Source organism: Mustela nigripes, chromosome 13, assembly GCF_022355385.1.
Source record: "Mustela nigripes isolate SB6536 chromosome 13, MUSNIG.SB6536, whole genome shotgun sequence".
Classification (NCBI taxonomy): domain Eukaryota; kingdom Metazoa; phylum Chordata; class Mammalia; order Carnivora; family Mustelidae; genus Mustela; species Mustela nigripes.
The window spans coordinates 73,861,286-73,878,607 of record NC_081569.1 but is presented as its reverse complement, the minus strand read 5'-3'; the positions used below and the strand labels follow the sequence as shown (position 1 = coordinate 73,878,607).

Here is a 17,322-nt window from a genome sequence, read left to right as displayed (position 1 = left end):
AGCCAAGACCAAGTTCACTGATCAATGAGAAATGTGGAACTCCACAGCTAGGGAAACCAACACATAGAATTCATGGCTTTTTTTTTTTCTATGATCCTTTAGTCTTTCAAAGTTAAATTTTCTTTTTTTTTTTTAATATTTTATTTATTTATTTGACAGACAGAGAGCACAGTAGGCAGAGAGGCAGGTAGAGAGAGAGGAGGAAGCAGGCTCCCTGCCGAGCAGAGAGCCCTTCGTGGGGCTCGATCCCAAGACCCTGGGATCATGACCTGAGCCGAAGGCAGGGGCTTTAACCTCTGAGCCACCCAGGTGCCCCTCAAATTTAAATTTTCTTAATTTTATTTTTTTATTCTATTTTTTTTAATTTTTCTCTTTTCTATTTTAACTTTTTTTACATTTTAATGTATTTTTAACGTTTTTAATATTTTTATTTTAACGTTTTAATGTATTTTTTTGCAATTTTCTTATTAATACTTTTTAAATCTTTTTTAAATTTTCATTGTTATAGTCATATCCTATCCCTTCATTGTATTTAACATTATTTTTTGTATACTTATCGGGTTTTTTTCTTTAAAATTCTGTGATACAATTTCTTCTAACAGATCAGAATATACCCTAAATCTACCTCATGGCTTTGTTCTAGTCTCCAGCCTGATCACATTTTTTCCTTTTATTTTTTTTTCAACCAACTGCTTATCAATTCCTTCTTTAGAATCTTTTTATTTTTTTTTATTTTAAAAAAATCTATGGAGTTTATTCAGATTTTCAGGGTTTTTTTCTTTTCAGTGTTCCAGAATTAATTGTTTATGCACCACATCCAGTGCTCATGCAATATGTGCCCTCCATAATACCCAACACCAGACAATTTTCATCCTTACAGTCATATTCCATCCCTTCATCATGTTTACCCTTATTTTTGTATATATATTAGTTTTTCCTTCTTTAAAATTTTGGGAGGTAGTTTCTTCTAACAAACCAAAATACACCCAAAATCAAGTGTGTGGCTCTGTTCTATTCACCAGTCTAATAATTTTTTTTCTTTTTTCCTCCTTTCTTCTCCCCCTGGTTTTGGGTCTCCTCTGATATGGTTAAGGTATATTTTTCTGGGGTCATTGTTACCCTTTCAGTCTTTTGTTCTCTCATTCATCTATTCTTATCTGGATAAAATGACAAGTCAGAGAAACTCGCCCCCAAAAAAGAACAAAGTCAGTACAAATGGCTAGGGATTTAATGAATACAGATATTAGTAATATGTCAGAACTAGAGTTCAGAATGATGATTATCAAGGTGCTAGCTGGGCTTGAAAAAAAGCATGGAAGACACTAAAAAATCCCTTTCTGGAGAAATAAGAGAACTAAAATCTAATCAATTTGAAATTTTTAAAAAGCTATTAATGAGGTGCAATAAAAAAATGGAGGCTCTTACTGCTAGGATAAATGATGCAGAAGAGAGAATCAGTGATATAGAAGACCAAACGATAGAGAATAAAGCTGCACAAAAGAAACAAATAACTATTGGACCAAAGGGGAGAATCTGAGAGATAAGTGATACCATAAGATGAAACAATGTTAGAATAATTAGGACCCCAGAAGAAGAAGAGATAGAGAGAGAGAGGTAGAAGATATATTGGAGCAAATTTCCCTAATTTGCCAAAGGAAATAAGCATCAAAATCCAAGAGGCACAGAGAACCCCCTCAAAATCAATAAAAATATGTCCACACCCCGTCATCTAATAGAAAAACATACAAGTCTCAGTGACAAAGAAGAAATCCTGAAAGCAGCTCAGGACAAGTGGCCTTGTAACATACAATGGTAGAAATATTAGACTGGCAGCAGACATATCCACAGAGACCTGGCAGGCCAAAAAGGACTGGCATGATATATTCAGAGCACTAAACAAGAAAAATATGCAGCCAAGAATACTATATCCAAATACACTGTCATTGAAAATAGAAGAAGAGTTAAAAGCTGCCAAGACAAACAAAAAGTAAAAGAATTTGCAAACATTTAACCAGCCCTACAGGAAGTATTGAAAGGGTCCTTTAAGCAAAGAAAGAGCCTAAAAGGAACAGACCAGAAAGGAACAGAGACAATATATAGTAACAGGCACTTTACAGGCAATACAATGGCACTAAATTCATATCTCTCAATAGTTACCCTGAATGTAAATGGGCTAAATGTCCCAATCAAAAGACACAGGGTATCTGAATGGATAAAAAAAATAAGACCCATCAATATGCTTTCTACAAGAAACACATTTCAGACCCAAAGACACCTCCAGATCTAAAGTGAGGGATGGAAAACAATTTACCATGCTAAGGGACATCAAAAGGAAGCTGGGGTGGCAATCCTTATATCAGATAAATTAGATTTTAAGCCAAAGGCCATAATAAGAGATGATGAAGGACACTATATCAGACTTAAAGGGTCTGTCCAACAAGAATATCTAACAGATTTAAATATCTATACCCCTAACATGAGAGCAGCCAATTGTATAAACCAATTAATAACAAAATCAAAGAAACACATCAAAAATAATACAATAATAGTAGAGGACTTTAACACCCCACTCACTTAAATGGACAGATCATCTAAACAAACTATCAACAAGGAAATAAAAGCTTTACATGACACACTGGACCAGAGGGACATCCACAGATATATTTAGAACATGCCATCCCAAAGCAACAGAATATACATTCTTCTCTAGTGCACATGGAACATTCTCCAGAAGAGATCACATTCTGGGTCACAAATCAGGTCTCAACCAGTACCAAAAGACTGGGATCATTCCCTGCATATTTTCAGACCATAAGAGGAAAGTTGGAAAGAACTCAAATACATGGTGACTAAAGAGCATCCTACTAAAGAATGAATGGGTCAACTGGGAAATTAAAGATGAATTTTAAAAATTCATGGAAACAAATAAAAATGAAAATACAACTGTTCAAAATCTCTGGGACACAGCAAAGGCGGTCCTGAGAAGAAAGTATATAGCAAAACAAGTCTTTCTCAAGAAACAAGTAAGGTTTCAAGCACACAATCTAACCCTACACCTAAAGGAGCTGGAGAAAGAACAGCAAAGAAAGCCTAAACCCACCAGAGAAGAAACATAATAAGACCAGAGCAGAAATCAGTGAAATAGAAACAAAAAGAAGAGTATATCAAATCAACGAAACTGGGAGCTGGTTCATTGAAAGAATTAACAAGATTGATAAACCCTTGGCCAGACTTATCCAGAAGAAAAGAGAAAGGACCCAAATAAAATCATGCATGAAAGAGGAGAGATCACAACCATCACCAAAGAAATACAAACAATTATAAGAACATATTATGAGCAACTATACACCAGAAAATTGACAATCTGGAAGAAATGGATGCATTCCTAGAGTGCATCCACAACTGAACCAGGAAGAAACAGAAAACCTGAACAGACCCATAACCAGTAAGGAGATTGAAGCAGTCATCAAAATATCCCAACAAACAAAAGCCCAGGGCTAGACAGCTTCCCAGGGGAATTCTACCAAACATTTAAAGAAGAATTAATACCTATTCTCCTGAAACTGTTCCAAAAAATAGAAATGAGAGGAAAACTTCCAAACTCATTTTATGAGGCCAGCATTACCTCGATCCCAAAACCAGACAAAGACTCCATCAAAAAGGATAATTATAGACCAATGTCCTTGGTGAACACAAAAATTCTCACCAAAACACTAGTCAATAAGATCCAACAGTACATTAAAAGGATTATTCACCACAACCAAGCATATTCCCGGCTGCAAGGTTGGTTCAACATTGGCAAATCAATCAATATGATACAATACATTAATAAAAGAACAAGAACCATATGATACTCTCAATACATGCTGAAAAAACATTTGACAAAGTACAGCATCCTTTCTTGATCAAAACTCTTCAATATTGATACTGATATTGATATAGAGGGTACATAACTCAATATCATCAAAGCCATCTATGAAAAGCCCACAGTGAATATTTTTCTCAATGGGGAAAAACTGAGAGCTTTTCCCCTAAGGTCAGGAACACACCAGGGCTGTCCACTATCACCACTGCTAATCAACACAGTACTAGAAGTCCTAGCCTCAGCAATCAGGCATCAAAAATAAATTTAAGGCATCTGAACTGGCAAAGAAGTCAAACTCTGACTCTTTGCAGATGATATGATACTTTATGTGGAAAACCCAAAAGACTCCAACCAAAACCACTAGAACTCATATAGGAATTCAGTAAAGGGTCAGGATATAAAATCAATGCACAGAAATCAGTTTCATTTCTATACACCAACAGCAAGACAGAAGAAAGAGAAATTAAGGAATCGATCCCATTTACAACTGCACCCAAAACTATAAGATACCTAGGAATAAACCTAACCAAAGAGGCAAAGAATCTGTACTCAGAACTGTATATAAAGTAACTCATGAAAAAATTTGAGGAAGACACAAACAAATGGAAAAACATCCCATGCTCATGGATTAGAAGAACAAATATTGTGAAAATGTCTACACTACCTAAAGCAGTCTACACATTTAATGCAATCCCTATCAAAATACCTCAATGTTTTCAAAGAAATGGAACAAATAATCCTAAAATTTATATGGGACCAGAAAAGACCCCAAAAAGCCAGAGGAATGTTGAGAAAGAAAAACAAAGTTGGTGCCATCACTATTCCAGACTTCAAGCTCTATTACAAAGCTATAATCATCAAGACAGTATAGTACTGGCACAAAAACAGACACATAGGTCAATGGAACAGAATAGAGAGTCCAGAAATGGACCCTCAACTCTATGGTCAACTAATCTTTGACAAAGCAGGAAAGAATGCCCAATGGAAAAAAAAGACAGTCTCTTCAACAAATGGTGTTGGAAAAATTGGACAGCCCCATGCAGAAGAATGAAACTGGACCATTTCTTTACACCAGGCACAAAGTAGACTCAAAACGGATGAAAAACCTCAATGTGAGACAGGAATCCATCAAAATCCTTTGGGTAACACAGGCAGCATCTTCTTTGACCTCTGCTGCAACAACTTCTTCCTAGAAACATTGCCAAAGGCAAGAAAAGCAAGGGCAAAAATGATCTATTGGGACTTGATCAAGATCAAAAACTTTTGCACAGCAAAGGAAACAGTCAACAAAACCAAAAGACAACTAATAGAATGGGAAAATATATTTGCAAATGACATATCAGATAAAGGGCTAATATCCAAAATCTATAAAGAACCTACCAAACTCAACACCCAAAGAATAATCTAATCAAGAAATGGGCAGAAGACATGAACAGATATTTCTGGACATCCAAATGGCCAACAGACATATGAAAAAGTGCTCCACATCACTCGGCATCAGGGAAATACAAATTAAGACCGCAGTGAGATACCACCTCACACCAGTCAGAATGGCTAAAATTAACAAGTCAGGAAACAACAGATGTTGGCAAGGATGAGGAGAAAGGAGAAGCCTCCTGCACTGTTGGTGGGAATGCAAGCTGGTGCAGGCACTCTGGAAAAAGGTATGGAGGTTCCTCAAAAAGTTGAAAATGGAGATACCCTATGACCCAGCAATTACACTACTGGGTAGTTACCCTAAAGATACAAATGTAGTGATCAGAAGGGGCACGTGAACCCCAATGTTTATAGTAGCAATGTCCACAATAGCCAAACTATGGAAAGAACCTAGATGTCCATCAACAGATGAAGATAAGGTTTATATATACAATGGAACACTATGCAGCCATCAAAAATGACATCTTCCCATTTGCAATGATGTGGGTGTAACTAGAAGATATCATGCTAAGTGAAATAATTCAATTAGAGAAAGACAATTATCATATGATCTCTCTGATATGAGGAATTTCATATCTGATAGGAGGGAAGCAGGGGGAGGGTCATGTAGGGTAAGGAGGGAAAAAAGTGAAACAAGATGGGATCAGGAGGGAGACAAACCATAAGAGACTCAATCTCATGAAACAAACTGAAGGTTGCTGGGGGGTGGGGAGGTGGGGGATAAAGTGGCTGGGTTATGGACAATGGTAAGGGTATGTGCTATGGTGAGTGCTGTGAAATGTGTAAGCCTGATGATTCACAGGCCTGTACCCCCAGGATAATACATAATATGTTAATATAAAAAAAAAAGGTCATAGTAAAAAAAATAATAATACTGAAGGATCCCTGGGTGGTTCAGTTGGTTAAGTGTCTGCCTTCAGTCTGGTTACGAGCCCAGGGTCCTGGGATCAAGCCTCCTACCCACCCCTCGTCCCTCTACCCTCCCACTCTCTCTCCTCCACCCCGACCACCACCCTTCACAGGTTCCCTGCTCAGCAAGGAGTCTGCTTCTTCCTCTCCCCTGACCTGTTCCCACTCCCTGCTCCTGCTCCCTCTCTCTCTCTAATCAATCAGTAAATAATATTTTTTGAAAATATTGGGGTGCCTGGGTAGCTTAGTCATTGGGTACCCGCCTCCAGCTCCAGATCCTAGTCCTGGAGCTGGGATCAAGCCCCACATTGGGCTCCTCCTCAGCAGGAAGGCTGCTTCTCCCTCTCCCACTCCCCCCTGCTGTGTTCCCTCTCTCACTGTATCTCTCTCTGTCAAGTGAATAAATAAAATCTTGAAAGAAAGAGAGAGAGAGAGAAAGAGAATATAAATAAAATAATGAAAATACCCAGGGCTTGCACAGATGTGGATCAACACAAGCTCTCATCCATTGCTGGGGGAGTGCAAAATGGTATGGCCACCTTAGAAAATACTTTGGTAGTTTCTTAGAAAACTAAATATATACTTATTATATGACCTAGAATCCTATTCCTGGCTGTGTATCTTACAGAAAGGAAAACTGAAGTTCACACAAAAACCTGTCTCGCTCCAAGGCTTGTCCGAAGCGCCGAAAGGCACCATTTGCGCCGGAGTGGGATGGGGAGTCATGGTGCGGGACTCAAGGTTCCCCAGTTGGAGGGCCCGAAGTGCAGGACCCTGGAAACGGAAGGCTGAGGAAGCAGGTGAGGGTTCATGCACAGGCCTCGGGGCAGGCCCGGCCCCAACAGCCAGCGCCAGGGAGGAGACCCCCGGAGGCTAAGGATGTTCATAGAAACTCTATTCACAATTACAAAAACCTGGACACAAAACCAACATCCCTTCCCAGAAGCAGCAGTTAAAGTTCTGGGGGCACCTGGAGGGCTGGCATCCCACACGCTGCCACTGCTGTACACCAGGTGTCTCTGACGTCTCGTGTAACTTCCCCTCACACCTACCCGACAGCCTCACCAGCCTTGGCCTGTAGCTAGGCAGCATTTGCCACTCAAGGAACAAAAGGAATCTCCTTGCAACCAAGAGCCCAGGACATGGAGGAAAAAAAAAACAAGACAAGACAAATAGAGACATCCTCAACAAAGAATGGTGATCCCAGTGGAAAGTAGTAAGAGGATAGCATGCCACTCTAGGACTATCAGAAGACAAGTCACTCGGAATCCAGGAACACACCATGACAGCATGGCCCACAGGAAGCAGCATGGAGACTGAGGAGCAGGGTTGAGTCTCCAGGCGCTGACTCTCCCATGGGCAACACCCATTGATTAAATGAGCAACCCCTTGAACAGAAATACCAATTGTTGCCTCTCCTGTCTCTCCCGGACCCCACCCAGAAAAGATAAGGCCACCAGGACCACAATGTTAATTCCAAGATGGCAAAGACATTGGCCTGCCTGACCAATACTGAGAACAGTGGGGGTGTGGTAGCATCCCAGGGGCCAGAGGAGAAACAGCCAAGGAAAAGAGCTTGCCCAAACTCATGAAAAGGGGCTCCCTAAGACTTTCCCTTCTCAAACACCAGCCTGTCGCAGGAAAGTAGAGGTCAGGGTATGGTAGACTCAACCAGCTTACATCCTTGCAAATTACTTTGCAAATACTGAAGGTAAACTAGTAGCAGTTAAATTAAGAAAACCAAGGTTGAGGAGGTAGTGGGGGGATAGGGTAACTGGGTGACCGGCATTAAGGAGGACACATGATATGATGAGCACTGGGTGTTATACGCAACTGATGAATTATTGAACTCTACCTCTGAAACTAATGGTGTAAGGGCCTATTTAGCCAGAGCGATTCCATCCGGTTAAACAGGAACTTTGTTGTTTTTGCAGTAAAACTTAAACTGACCCTGCCCCCCCACCAGGGGACTTACTTAAAAGCAAGTCCAGGAAACCAGTCCCAGGTAACAAAACCCAAATACAAGGTTGGGTCAGGCCAGGTGGAGACATCCAACCAGTGGGGCGCACATACTCTCTCTCCCTAGCTACCAAGGAATGTGGGCCCCGCCTTTAGGGCGCCAATTCTGACCAAGGTGATAGGCTAGTTCCAATATCTACTATATGGTAAATTATGATTCAATTGGTCACTTACTTGCATGTGACCTAGCATGACTGTGCAGCGTTCTCTGTGTGTTGCAATCTCATTACACACACACACCTGTGTATGGTCAGGCTCAACCACATGGCCCTTGCCCTTTAAAAGTTAGTCGATAAGGCAGGGGGGGTCGCCCTCTCTGTAAGAGGGGGTCTGTTTGATTCTCGATGCTTGGCGCGAAATAAAACTTTGCTTGACCTTTGCTTTGTATCATTCTCGCTCCTTTGATTACGGACCCATCAATGCTGTACTATATGTTGGCTAATTGGATTTAAATTTTTTTTAATTTTTTACTTAAAAAGAAAGAAAACTAGAGTGGCTGGATGGCTCAGTCATTAAGCGACTGCCTTCAGCTCAGGTCATGATCTCAGGGCTCTGAGATCGAGTCCCGCATCCGGCTCCCAGCTCAGTGAGAAGCCTGCTTCTCCCTCTCCCATTCCCCCCCCCTGCTTGTGTTCCCTCTCTTGCTGTGTCTCTCTCTGTCAAATAAATAAAATCCTTTTTAAAATTTTTAAAAAAAAAAAGAAAGAAAACTTGGTTATTCAAGAACATCACCTACAGAAGGAGGCAAGCCCAGCGAGGCAAGCCTACCTTACCTCAGGAAAATAAAGCCCATGCTGCAAAGGATGTACCATGTGCCTGCTTCGTGACACTGCTGTGTCAGTCAGATGCAAGATGGCACAAGCCCAGACCATCAGCTGTCCCTCTCCACAGCAGTTCTCACAACAGACATCAACAGGTGTGGAAGTTTACAGCCTCCGTAAAACCTACATGGCAACTGAAGGGTTGAAACCACTCTCTGTCACGTGCTCAGTCAAGAAACCCACAGCTATCACTCAGAGAAGGTTGTTAAGAAACATCCAGGCAGCTCAAAGTTCAAAGAATAAAACAAAACTGTACAAAGCAGAACATGGCTGGAGTCTGGTACAACTACTTTCCCTATAGCAGGTTTAGGGGGATTTAGAGGAAAAGATAAGTAGCCCCACAAGGACCTGGTCACCACTTACCCATCTAATGGTTACATGTCAGCACAAGAGATAACACAAAGGGACAGAATCAGTATTTCTTAAGGACCGACCCTATGATATTTTTCATCTCACAACATATTTAATTCTCCAAAAGCCCTGTTTCACCTCATTCTTTGTATTTCACTGAAGTCGTAACTAAGGCTGAGAACTTAAGGGACTTTTCTAAGGCCAGACAGCTCGTTAAGTGGCAGAAGCAGGATTCAAGCCCCCCCACATCGAACTGCAAAGCCAGCTGTATGCCTTGAGAGTCAAAGTGAACGATAGCACAGATCATCAATGTTTCAGGAACACGGAGAAGGAATGATCCCTCGGCCTTACCATAGCTAAGGAACAACACCGTCATCAAATGCCAGTGCTTTTTTATCAGGCGCAACCCTTTCCCACCCGCTAACTGTGAATCTTAAAGAAGACTGTCCAACCTCTGCTTTATCATCTTCAGCAATGGGGAAATCACTTAACTACCCTCCCCACACATTCATGTTCTAACAACAGATTAGTAGTAAAATCGTCCTTATACAGAGTCAGTATCTTCTTCAGACATGTAGAATCAGATATGGAGGCCATGTAGCCAGAAACAATGGCGAACTACACCACAGGATTGTTCAACAAAGGCCTCACAGCCCATGGACATGGCCCAAAATTTTCCCCCAAAACCAGACCCCTCAGCCACTCACCCTCACTAGAAAAACTAATTCCACATGGTGCCTGCTCCCTTGAGTAACACCTTTCTAAATCAAACTGTACACCTACCTATCTGATTGGCAGAGTCTCAATGACAAGACCGGAGCCTAGATGCAAGAGAATCTGAGAAAGGAAGTTTACAGATGCCACCTTAGGAAAGCAAGAATCTGGGTTGAGAATTTCCCTAATATAGGACATTCCCCTATGTCCACTACAGTCCATCACTCAGCTGCCCAACATGAACACACACTCCTTCTCCACAGGTGACTTTCCTAAAACAAAACTTCCCTCATTGAAAGTCATCTTCAGGGCGCCTGGGTGGCTCAGTGGGTTAAGCCGCTGCCTTCGGCTCAGGTCATGATCTCAGGGTCCTGGGATCGAGTCCCACATTGGGCTCTCTGCTCAGCAGGGGGCCTGCTTCCTCCCCTCTCTCTCTCTCTGCCTGCCTCTCTGCCTACTTGTGATCTCTCTCTGTCAAATAAATAAATAAAAATCTTTTTTTAAAAAAAAAAGTCATCTTCACTATCTCTTGTACAAAGGAAAATGAGTTTCTACTGTCCCCAGAACTGAAATAAGCCCATCTCCGCACTAACCGCTTTTAGCTCCAAGGAGAGGATCTCCAGGTGGTACCCATTCCAGCTCTAATTTACTCAGACCCCCAAACTGTGGACTCAGCTGAAGGTCGACCACCAATAGCATCCTATATATAAAATAACAGAAGGAAGGCAGAGAGCAGAGAAAAAGGAAATCGGTTCCAATGCGCAAATACACTCATGACAGAGCAAGGAGGGAAACAGGGACAGACTACCCTCTTTCGTTCTGAAATTGGCCCCTGACTGGAGCAGTACTTATTTCATTCTCTTGCCACCAGTACAGGTGAAACAAAATTGAATGTTGGTAAACCTGAGCCTTAATGATGCTGTGGGACGACCCCACTAGCCCTGGACTACCTACCTTTCAACTTCTCATTACATGAGTGAAAACTAGAAATGCTTCATTTGTTTACTCCTCTGATTTGGGGTGCAACGGGGGCAAGCCCACAGGACAGGGCTTCTCCGGGTCCAGATTCTCCTCTGTTCTGTTGATGGTAGAAGGCTCAGAAGAAAGTTGCCATTTTTAGCAAATAAATGTAGGACTCCCAGATAAATTTGAATTTCAGATAGGCAATTTATTTCACTATGTCTCATTTAACAGTGAAGCATACTTATATTAAAAAAAATGATTTGTTGTTCATCTGAAATACAAACTTAACTGGACATTCTGTGTTTTTTAAATATTTATTTATTTATCCTAGAGAGCGAGTTCGTGAACAGGGGGAAGGGCAGGGGGAGAGGGAGAATCCTCAAGCGGACTCCCCACTGAGCACAGAGCCTGATATGAGGCTAAATCCCAGGCCCCCAAAAGCATGACCCGGGCCCAAAACAAGACTCCACCCCTCACCCAAATGAGCCACCCAGGAACCCCTGGACATTCCATATTTTATCTGTCAGACAAAGAAAAATGAGTACAGGGACTCATCAAACATTACAAATACGTATAAATATAATTATTCCAGAAAGGGTGAGAGTTTAGGACAACTGAGGACCTAACAATACTAAGGGACAGATCACCCTAGTCACAAGCCCAAGCTGAGTCCAAGGGTATGGTAGAACGATTTGGGGAAGGTGGTTTTTCCCTGCGCTTCCCCATCTCTGAATTAAATGGCTTCTAAATCTCCAAGAGAGGGGTACCAGGTGGCTCAGTTGGTTAAGCATCTGCCTTTGGTTCAGGTCATGATCCCAGCATCCTTGGATCAAGTCCCACGTCAGTCTTCCTTAGCTCAGCAGGGAGTCTGCTCCTCCTTCATCTGTGGCTCTCCCTGATTGTACACACTCTCTCTCTCTATCTCTGTCAAATAAATAAATAAAATCTTTAAATGAATAAATAAACCTCCAAGAGAAATGACACTCTACCTGTTACCATTCTCTTCCCTAGACTCCCTGCTCCCCCAAGTCTGGGGAAAACAACAGATATGAAGCTTGAAACCCAGTCGTAATAGTTATGAGTTCTATGATCTTATTCATGTTCATGTGTCTGAGCCTCAATCCTACATTCGTAAAATGACAATAATGGTATTTTCTGAGTTTGTTGTGGAGTAAAACCTCTTGTACCAACATCCGTGTACATTCTATTTCAGCAAAATAAGTTTGAATGTGAGAGGAGGAACACCAGGCTTCCAGAACAAACCACTCTTCTCCATCTACATCCCCATTAGTGGGGCTCTATTTCTCTATTTTTCTGTGGTGGTAGAGCAGAGAAGGCCCTTGATTTGGAATCAGGAAAATCTATTTCTGAACCATAAGCCTCAACAACCAATCTATAAAACTGAGCTAAAAATCCCTACTTCACAAGGTCATTATGCAAATGTATCTAAGAGGTGGGACACTAAATGATCCATAGGCTCTCAAAAAATGCAAATTCCGGGTACCTGGGTGGCTCAGTGGGTTAAAGCCTCTGCCTTCAGCTCAGGTCATAATCTCGGGGTCCTGGGATGGAGCCCCATGTTGGGCTCTCTGCTCCATGGGCAGCCTGCTTCCCCCTCTCTCTCTGCCTGCCTCTCTGCCTACTTGTGATCTCTGTCAAAGAAATAAATAAAATCTTTAAAAATATCTGAATTCCGATCCTATTTGCTATTGTGATAATATGTGTAAAGTCCTACGATAGAGTCTGTTACCTTCCCACATCTACTCTCCATGGATCTTCTGCCAAGGAACATTTGGTTCAAAGGAAGTGAGAGATTCAGATCAGTGGTTTTCAAATTGCAGGTAATCATCCATTAAGTGGGGTGCTGTTCATATTTTAATATGGAGTAGAACAGGGTGGAATGGAAAATGAAAGCACTGCACATGACAAGGATAATTATTGTTTCCCGAAATTTCTAATTTGTATGTGTATATTTGTGCTCATGTACTCACGCATGTGTATATGTGCATTGGGTCCTTCTGCAAAATGCATTTCCTACTATGGGCCATAAAAGTGCATATGTTTCTGGATGCTCCACATAAGGACTCTCCCCACCCATGTTTCTGAAGACCCTTTAACTGCCCTACATGGGAAAGACATGATCCCTCCAGCCCTGCTCCCCAGATAAGGCACCCTGGTTGAAAGCTCATCCTGGAAACCAGAACTTGGGGGTCAGGCCTCCACTTCACCTTCGGCAAAACAGAAGGTGACTTAGAGGGAACTTCTGATCTTAGGATGGGAGAAGAAACCATGATGACGCAGTTCCTGTGGTTACCAGCCCAGCCCTTTGCTCACTGCTGGAGTTATAAAACCCAAGACCAGAAAACAGAAGCAGCATCTGCGTGGGGCACCCTCTCTAAAAAGATGCATTTTCTTCCCCTCCCCCTGCTGCTCCTTCTATGCTGCAGAGCTGAAGCTGGTAAGTCTTGGGGTTCTTCCCTCTGGAAGCGGCAGGATCAGTCCCCAAAACAAAGTTTAGTCTGAAGATAGCTGACCCTTAAACAAGGTTGCAGCATCTAGCAGCAGGAGTCCGGACCGAAGTTCCACTTGGGGTATGCCCACCCAAACTCCGTGGCTACCCAGCCTGGAGTAGTTCCCAGGGACAAGGAACCCCATTGGCCAGGGATAGCCCTCAACAGGTGGGAGGAAGAGGGGCATCTCCTCATGCTAGAATGTGAGATACTGTCCCGAAGGTCCTATGTTCTCTTCATCCTCTGACTACATTTTACCTTGTAATGGGCCATTCTGTGATACTGTTCACGACCTACAGAGAGAAGGTCAAGGAACCTGGAGAGTTGCCCTGCACAGGGACGGAGGAGCATTAAGGCACAGGCAGCATGGGAGCGGGGGACATCTGAGGTGAAAAATGCCTGAATGGCATCTGCGGCCAGATTGGCTGTTACACCTGCAAGAAGGAATGAGAATTTATATGGGAGGCTGTGGATGGGGAGACCAGATAGCAGCGGGGTTCCTGAGGGGGACAACGGGCAGGGTACAGGGTGAGAATGAGATTCAAGAGAAGCCTTTCCCAACTTCAACCCATCCTATGCATTCTCTGTGTTCAGGCCCTGGGGGCTCTCTGTTCCAGGGGAGATCATCGGGGGCACAGAGTTCAAGCCACACTCCCGCCCTTACATGGCCCTCCTGAAAATCATCACTCCCCAGAATCGCCTGATGTCCTGTGGTGGTTTCCTGATAAGACGAAACTTCGTGCTGACAGCCGCTCACTGTGCAGGAAGGTGACACAACAAGGTTCTGTTTATCTCCAAAGGGAGATAAAGAGCCAGGGTAACATCCAAGGATGCACACTGGGCAGCCTGAGGAGGGGTCCCTGGACTGGGAAAGGCAAGACTTGAATTTAAGGAAACTGTTCCCATGATTGATGGATGCCCTGATCTTTGATCTTTGATCACTTTGATCAGCAACCCCACAAAGGAAAAAGGAGGCTCTAGCCAGTGTCCTTCCTCCAAATGTAGTTCCCATCTCCCCGACCCCAACAAATGAGATATGTGACCTTCAGGGGCCCACCCAGTTTTTTGTTGTTGTTGTTTTGTTTTGTTTAAGATTTTATTTATTTATTTGACAGACAGAGATTACAAGTAGGCAGAGAAGCAGGCAGAGAGAGAGGAAGGGAAGCAGGCCCCCTGCTGAGCTGAGAGCCCGATGTGGGACTTGATCCCAGGACCCTGAGATCATGCTGAGTCGAAGGCAGCGGCTTAACCCACTGAGCCACCCAGGCCCCCCGGGCCCACCCAGTTTTCCAGGCCACTTTCTCCCTGCCTTTTCCAAGAACACTGGCGTTTAGTTGTCAGGGACCTGACCCATCTTTTCCAAGGAAGGCCAAGAACAAGGCCTACCAGGGACTCCACCACCTCCCTCTTTCCTCTGACATCTCTTGCTCCGGAGGACTGGCTCTCATAAAGGGCTCCCTGAACTAGCAAGCACTAACCCTGTCCCTTGGATCCTCCATGGCCGGCTCAGTCCCCAGCAATTCCTGAAGGTCCTGGAAATTGTTCCTGTTCCCTGCGTGAAATCTGAGCCCCCCAAATGCCACAAGTGGCCCAGGAAAAGGGGGGGGGGTGAGTAGAGTTCAATAACTGTGATAGACTCCAGTTCCCTTTCCTCAGAGAGGGCACATCCCAGGAGAAACTGGAGACCACGGTTTCTCCATGTCCATTCTTCTTCCTCACCACAGTTCCATAATGGTCACCCTCGGAGCCCATAACATACGAAAGAAAGAAGACACATGGCAGAAGCTTAAGGTCATAAAACAATTCCCTCACCCAAAATACGATGACCTTACTCTTCGCCATGACATCATGCTACTGAAGGTGATAATTTCTTTCTCCCCTGTCTCCACTTCCTGTTCTCTTAGTTTTCTCCTTCAGGTCCCCATTGCCCTGAGATATCCCAGCCTGCCTCTGGACTCCAACCCCATCAAGTCACCCCTACTAGGTGTAGCTCTAATGGGAAACAATTTGCCCTGTCCTCCCCTGATTTCCTCCAACTACCCCGTCACCCCTTTCTAGCACTGACAACCCCTCTTGCCCTTCACAGTTGAAGGAGAAAGCCAACCTGACCCTGGCGGTGGGGACGCTCCCCCTTCCGCCCCAGTTCAACTCCATCCCACCTGGCAGAATGTGCCGGGTGGCTGGCTGGGGCAGAAGACAAGTAAACGGAACAGGCTCCGACACTCTGCAGGAGGTAAAGCAGAGACTTATGGATCCCCAGGCCTGCAGACAGTACAGAGGTTTTGACCACAACCTCCAGCTGTGTGTTGGCAATCCCAGGAAGACAAAAACTGCATTTGAGGTGACCATCCGACACGGGTTCTTTCCTACAGATCACTGTTTGGGGTCCAGAACGTCTCCTGGAAGGAGATGGGGTGGGAAGACTATCAGCCAGTGACAGGGTCTCAGATCATAAGGGCCTAAGGAACTGGAATTGCCCCTCTGCAGATCTACCCCCCACCCCGCCATGTAGGCTCTGACCATCCCTCCTAGACTGCTGCACAGCACACATGGGGTGGCAAGAAGGAAAGGGAAAAGGGCCATCAAACCGAGATGTATAATCTCATGAGAAGCCAGGGTTGCTGGGTCTGACCCAAGGTCTCACTGTGACTCAGGACTGGGACCCACAGGAAGGAATGGATGAATTCCCTGCTCACCTTCTGTGTGCTCTCTCTCCCCCACACCTCTGTCCCACAGGGAGATTCAGGGGGCCCTCTTCTCTGTGCTGGGGTGGCCCAGGGCATTGTCTCCTATGGGCAGTTGGATGCAAAGCCCCCTGCTGTCTTCACCCGAATCTCCTACTACCGGCCCTGGATCAATGAGGTCCTGAAGCAGAACTAAGCCTGGAGGGAGCCTGAGCCAGCCCAAGGGGAAATCTGGACCTGAGCAGGCTCTCTGTACCACTTACTCCAGAGCTGCCTCTGGTCTCTGCTGAGACCCCACCATGTCCCTTAGATCCAAGAGGGCTCCTCCAGGTCACAGAGTCCTCAAAAACCTCAATAAAAACCCAGCTTCATGATGTAAGCATGTGTCCTCTCTCTGGAACTCCTTCTCCTGACACAGAGCAACCAGCCCCCAGCATGGGGAGCCTACAAGCGTTGGAAGGAATGGGGGTATGGGAGGGGGGCATAAGTGTGAGAGAGACAGGGAAGAAATAATGAAGAAAAATTAGGGAAAGAAAGAAGAGAGAATCCCTGGAGAGGCAGGATTGGTATTTCCGACTTAAACAAGATGTTGCACCAGATCCTTGCTGTAATCAACTCTACACCAATTTGGATTTACCTCTAGGTATTCAGAATCACTAAGAACAGTGTGAATCACAAGCAAAAATGTGAGATGTTTAGAGCATCCCTGACCTCTCCCCACTAGTTACCAAGAGTAGCACCCCTCCCCACTAAGTTAACCAACCAGAAGTTTCTCAGGGCATTACCCAGTGGTCCCCAAGGGGCCAGGGGAGTAGGAATCATCCTCAGTGAGAACCACTGGCTTAAATATGCGATCTAAGGAAGGCAGTTAGTGCCACATAAGGCTCTCCTATAGTCCACCTCGATAAGATCTGCCATCTGTGGAGCTTCAGTGTGAGATGCAAAGAAGATTGTCTCTCACTCTGTGCTGCAAAACAGAGAGCTAAAACAGATAAGAGGAGGGATAGCTTCTTAAGTTCTATGTGGGCAACATCCAGACACAAGGGCTG

The 17,322-nt window shown here is 44.0% G+C and overlaps 1 protein-coding gene across 1 annotated transcript; it reads left to right on the top strand.

Annotated features, from left to right (window-relative positions):
* The first annotated feature begins 13,447 nt into the window (after positions 1-13,447).
* On the top strand, positions 13,448-16,617 carry CMA1 (chymase 1). Its single transcript, XM_059371231.1, has 5 exons — positions 13,448-13,537; positions 14,207-14,357; positions 15,314-15,449; positions 15,676-15,930; positions 16,326-16,617. Exons 1-5 carry the CDS (start codon positions 13,483-13,485, stop codon positions 16,467-16,469), a joined length of 741 nt encoding a protein of 246 aa, XP_059227214.1. The 5' UTR covers positions 13,448-13,482; the 3' UTR covers positions 16,470-16,617.
* The last annotated feature ends 705 nt before the right edge of the window (positions 16,618-17,322 follow it).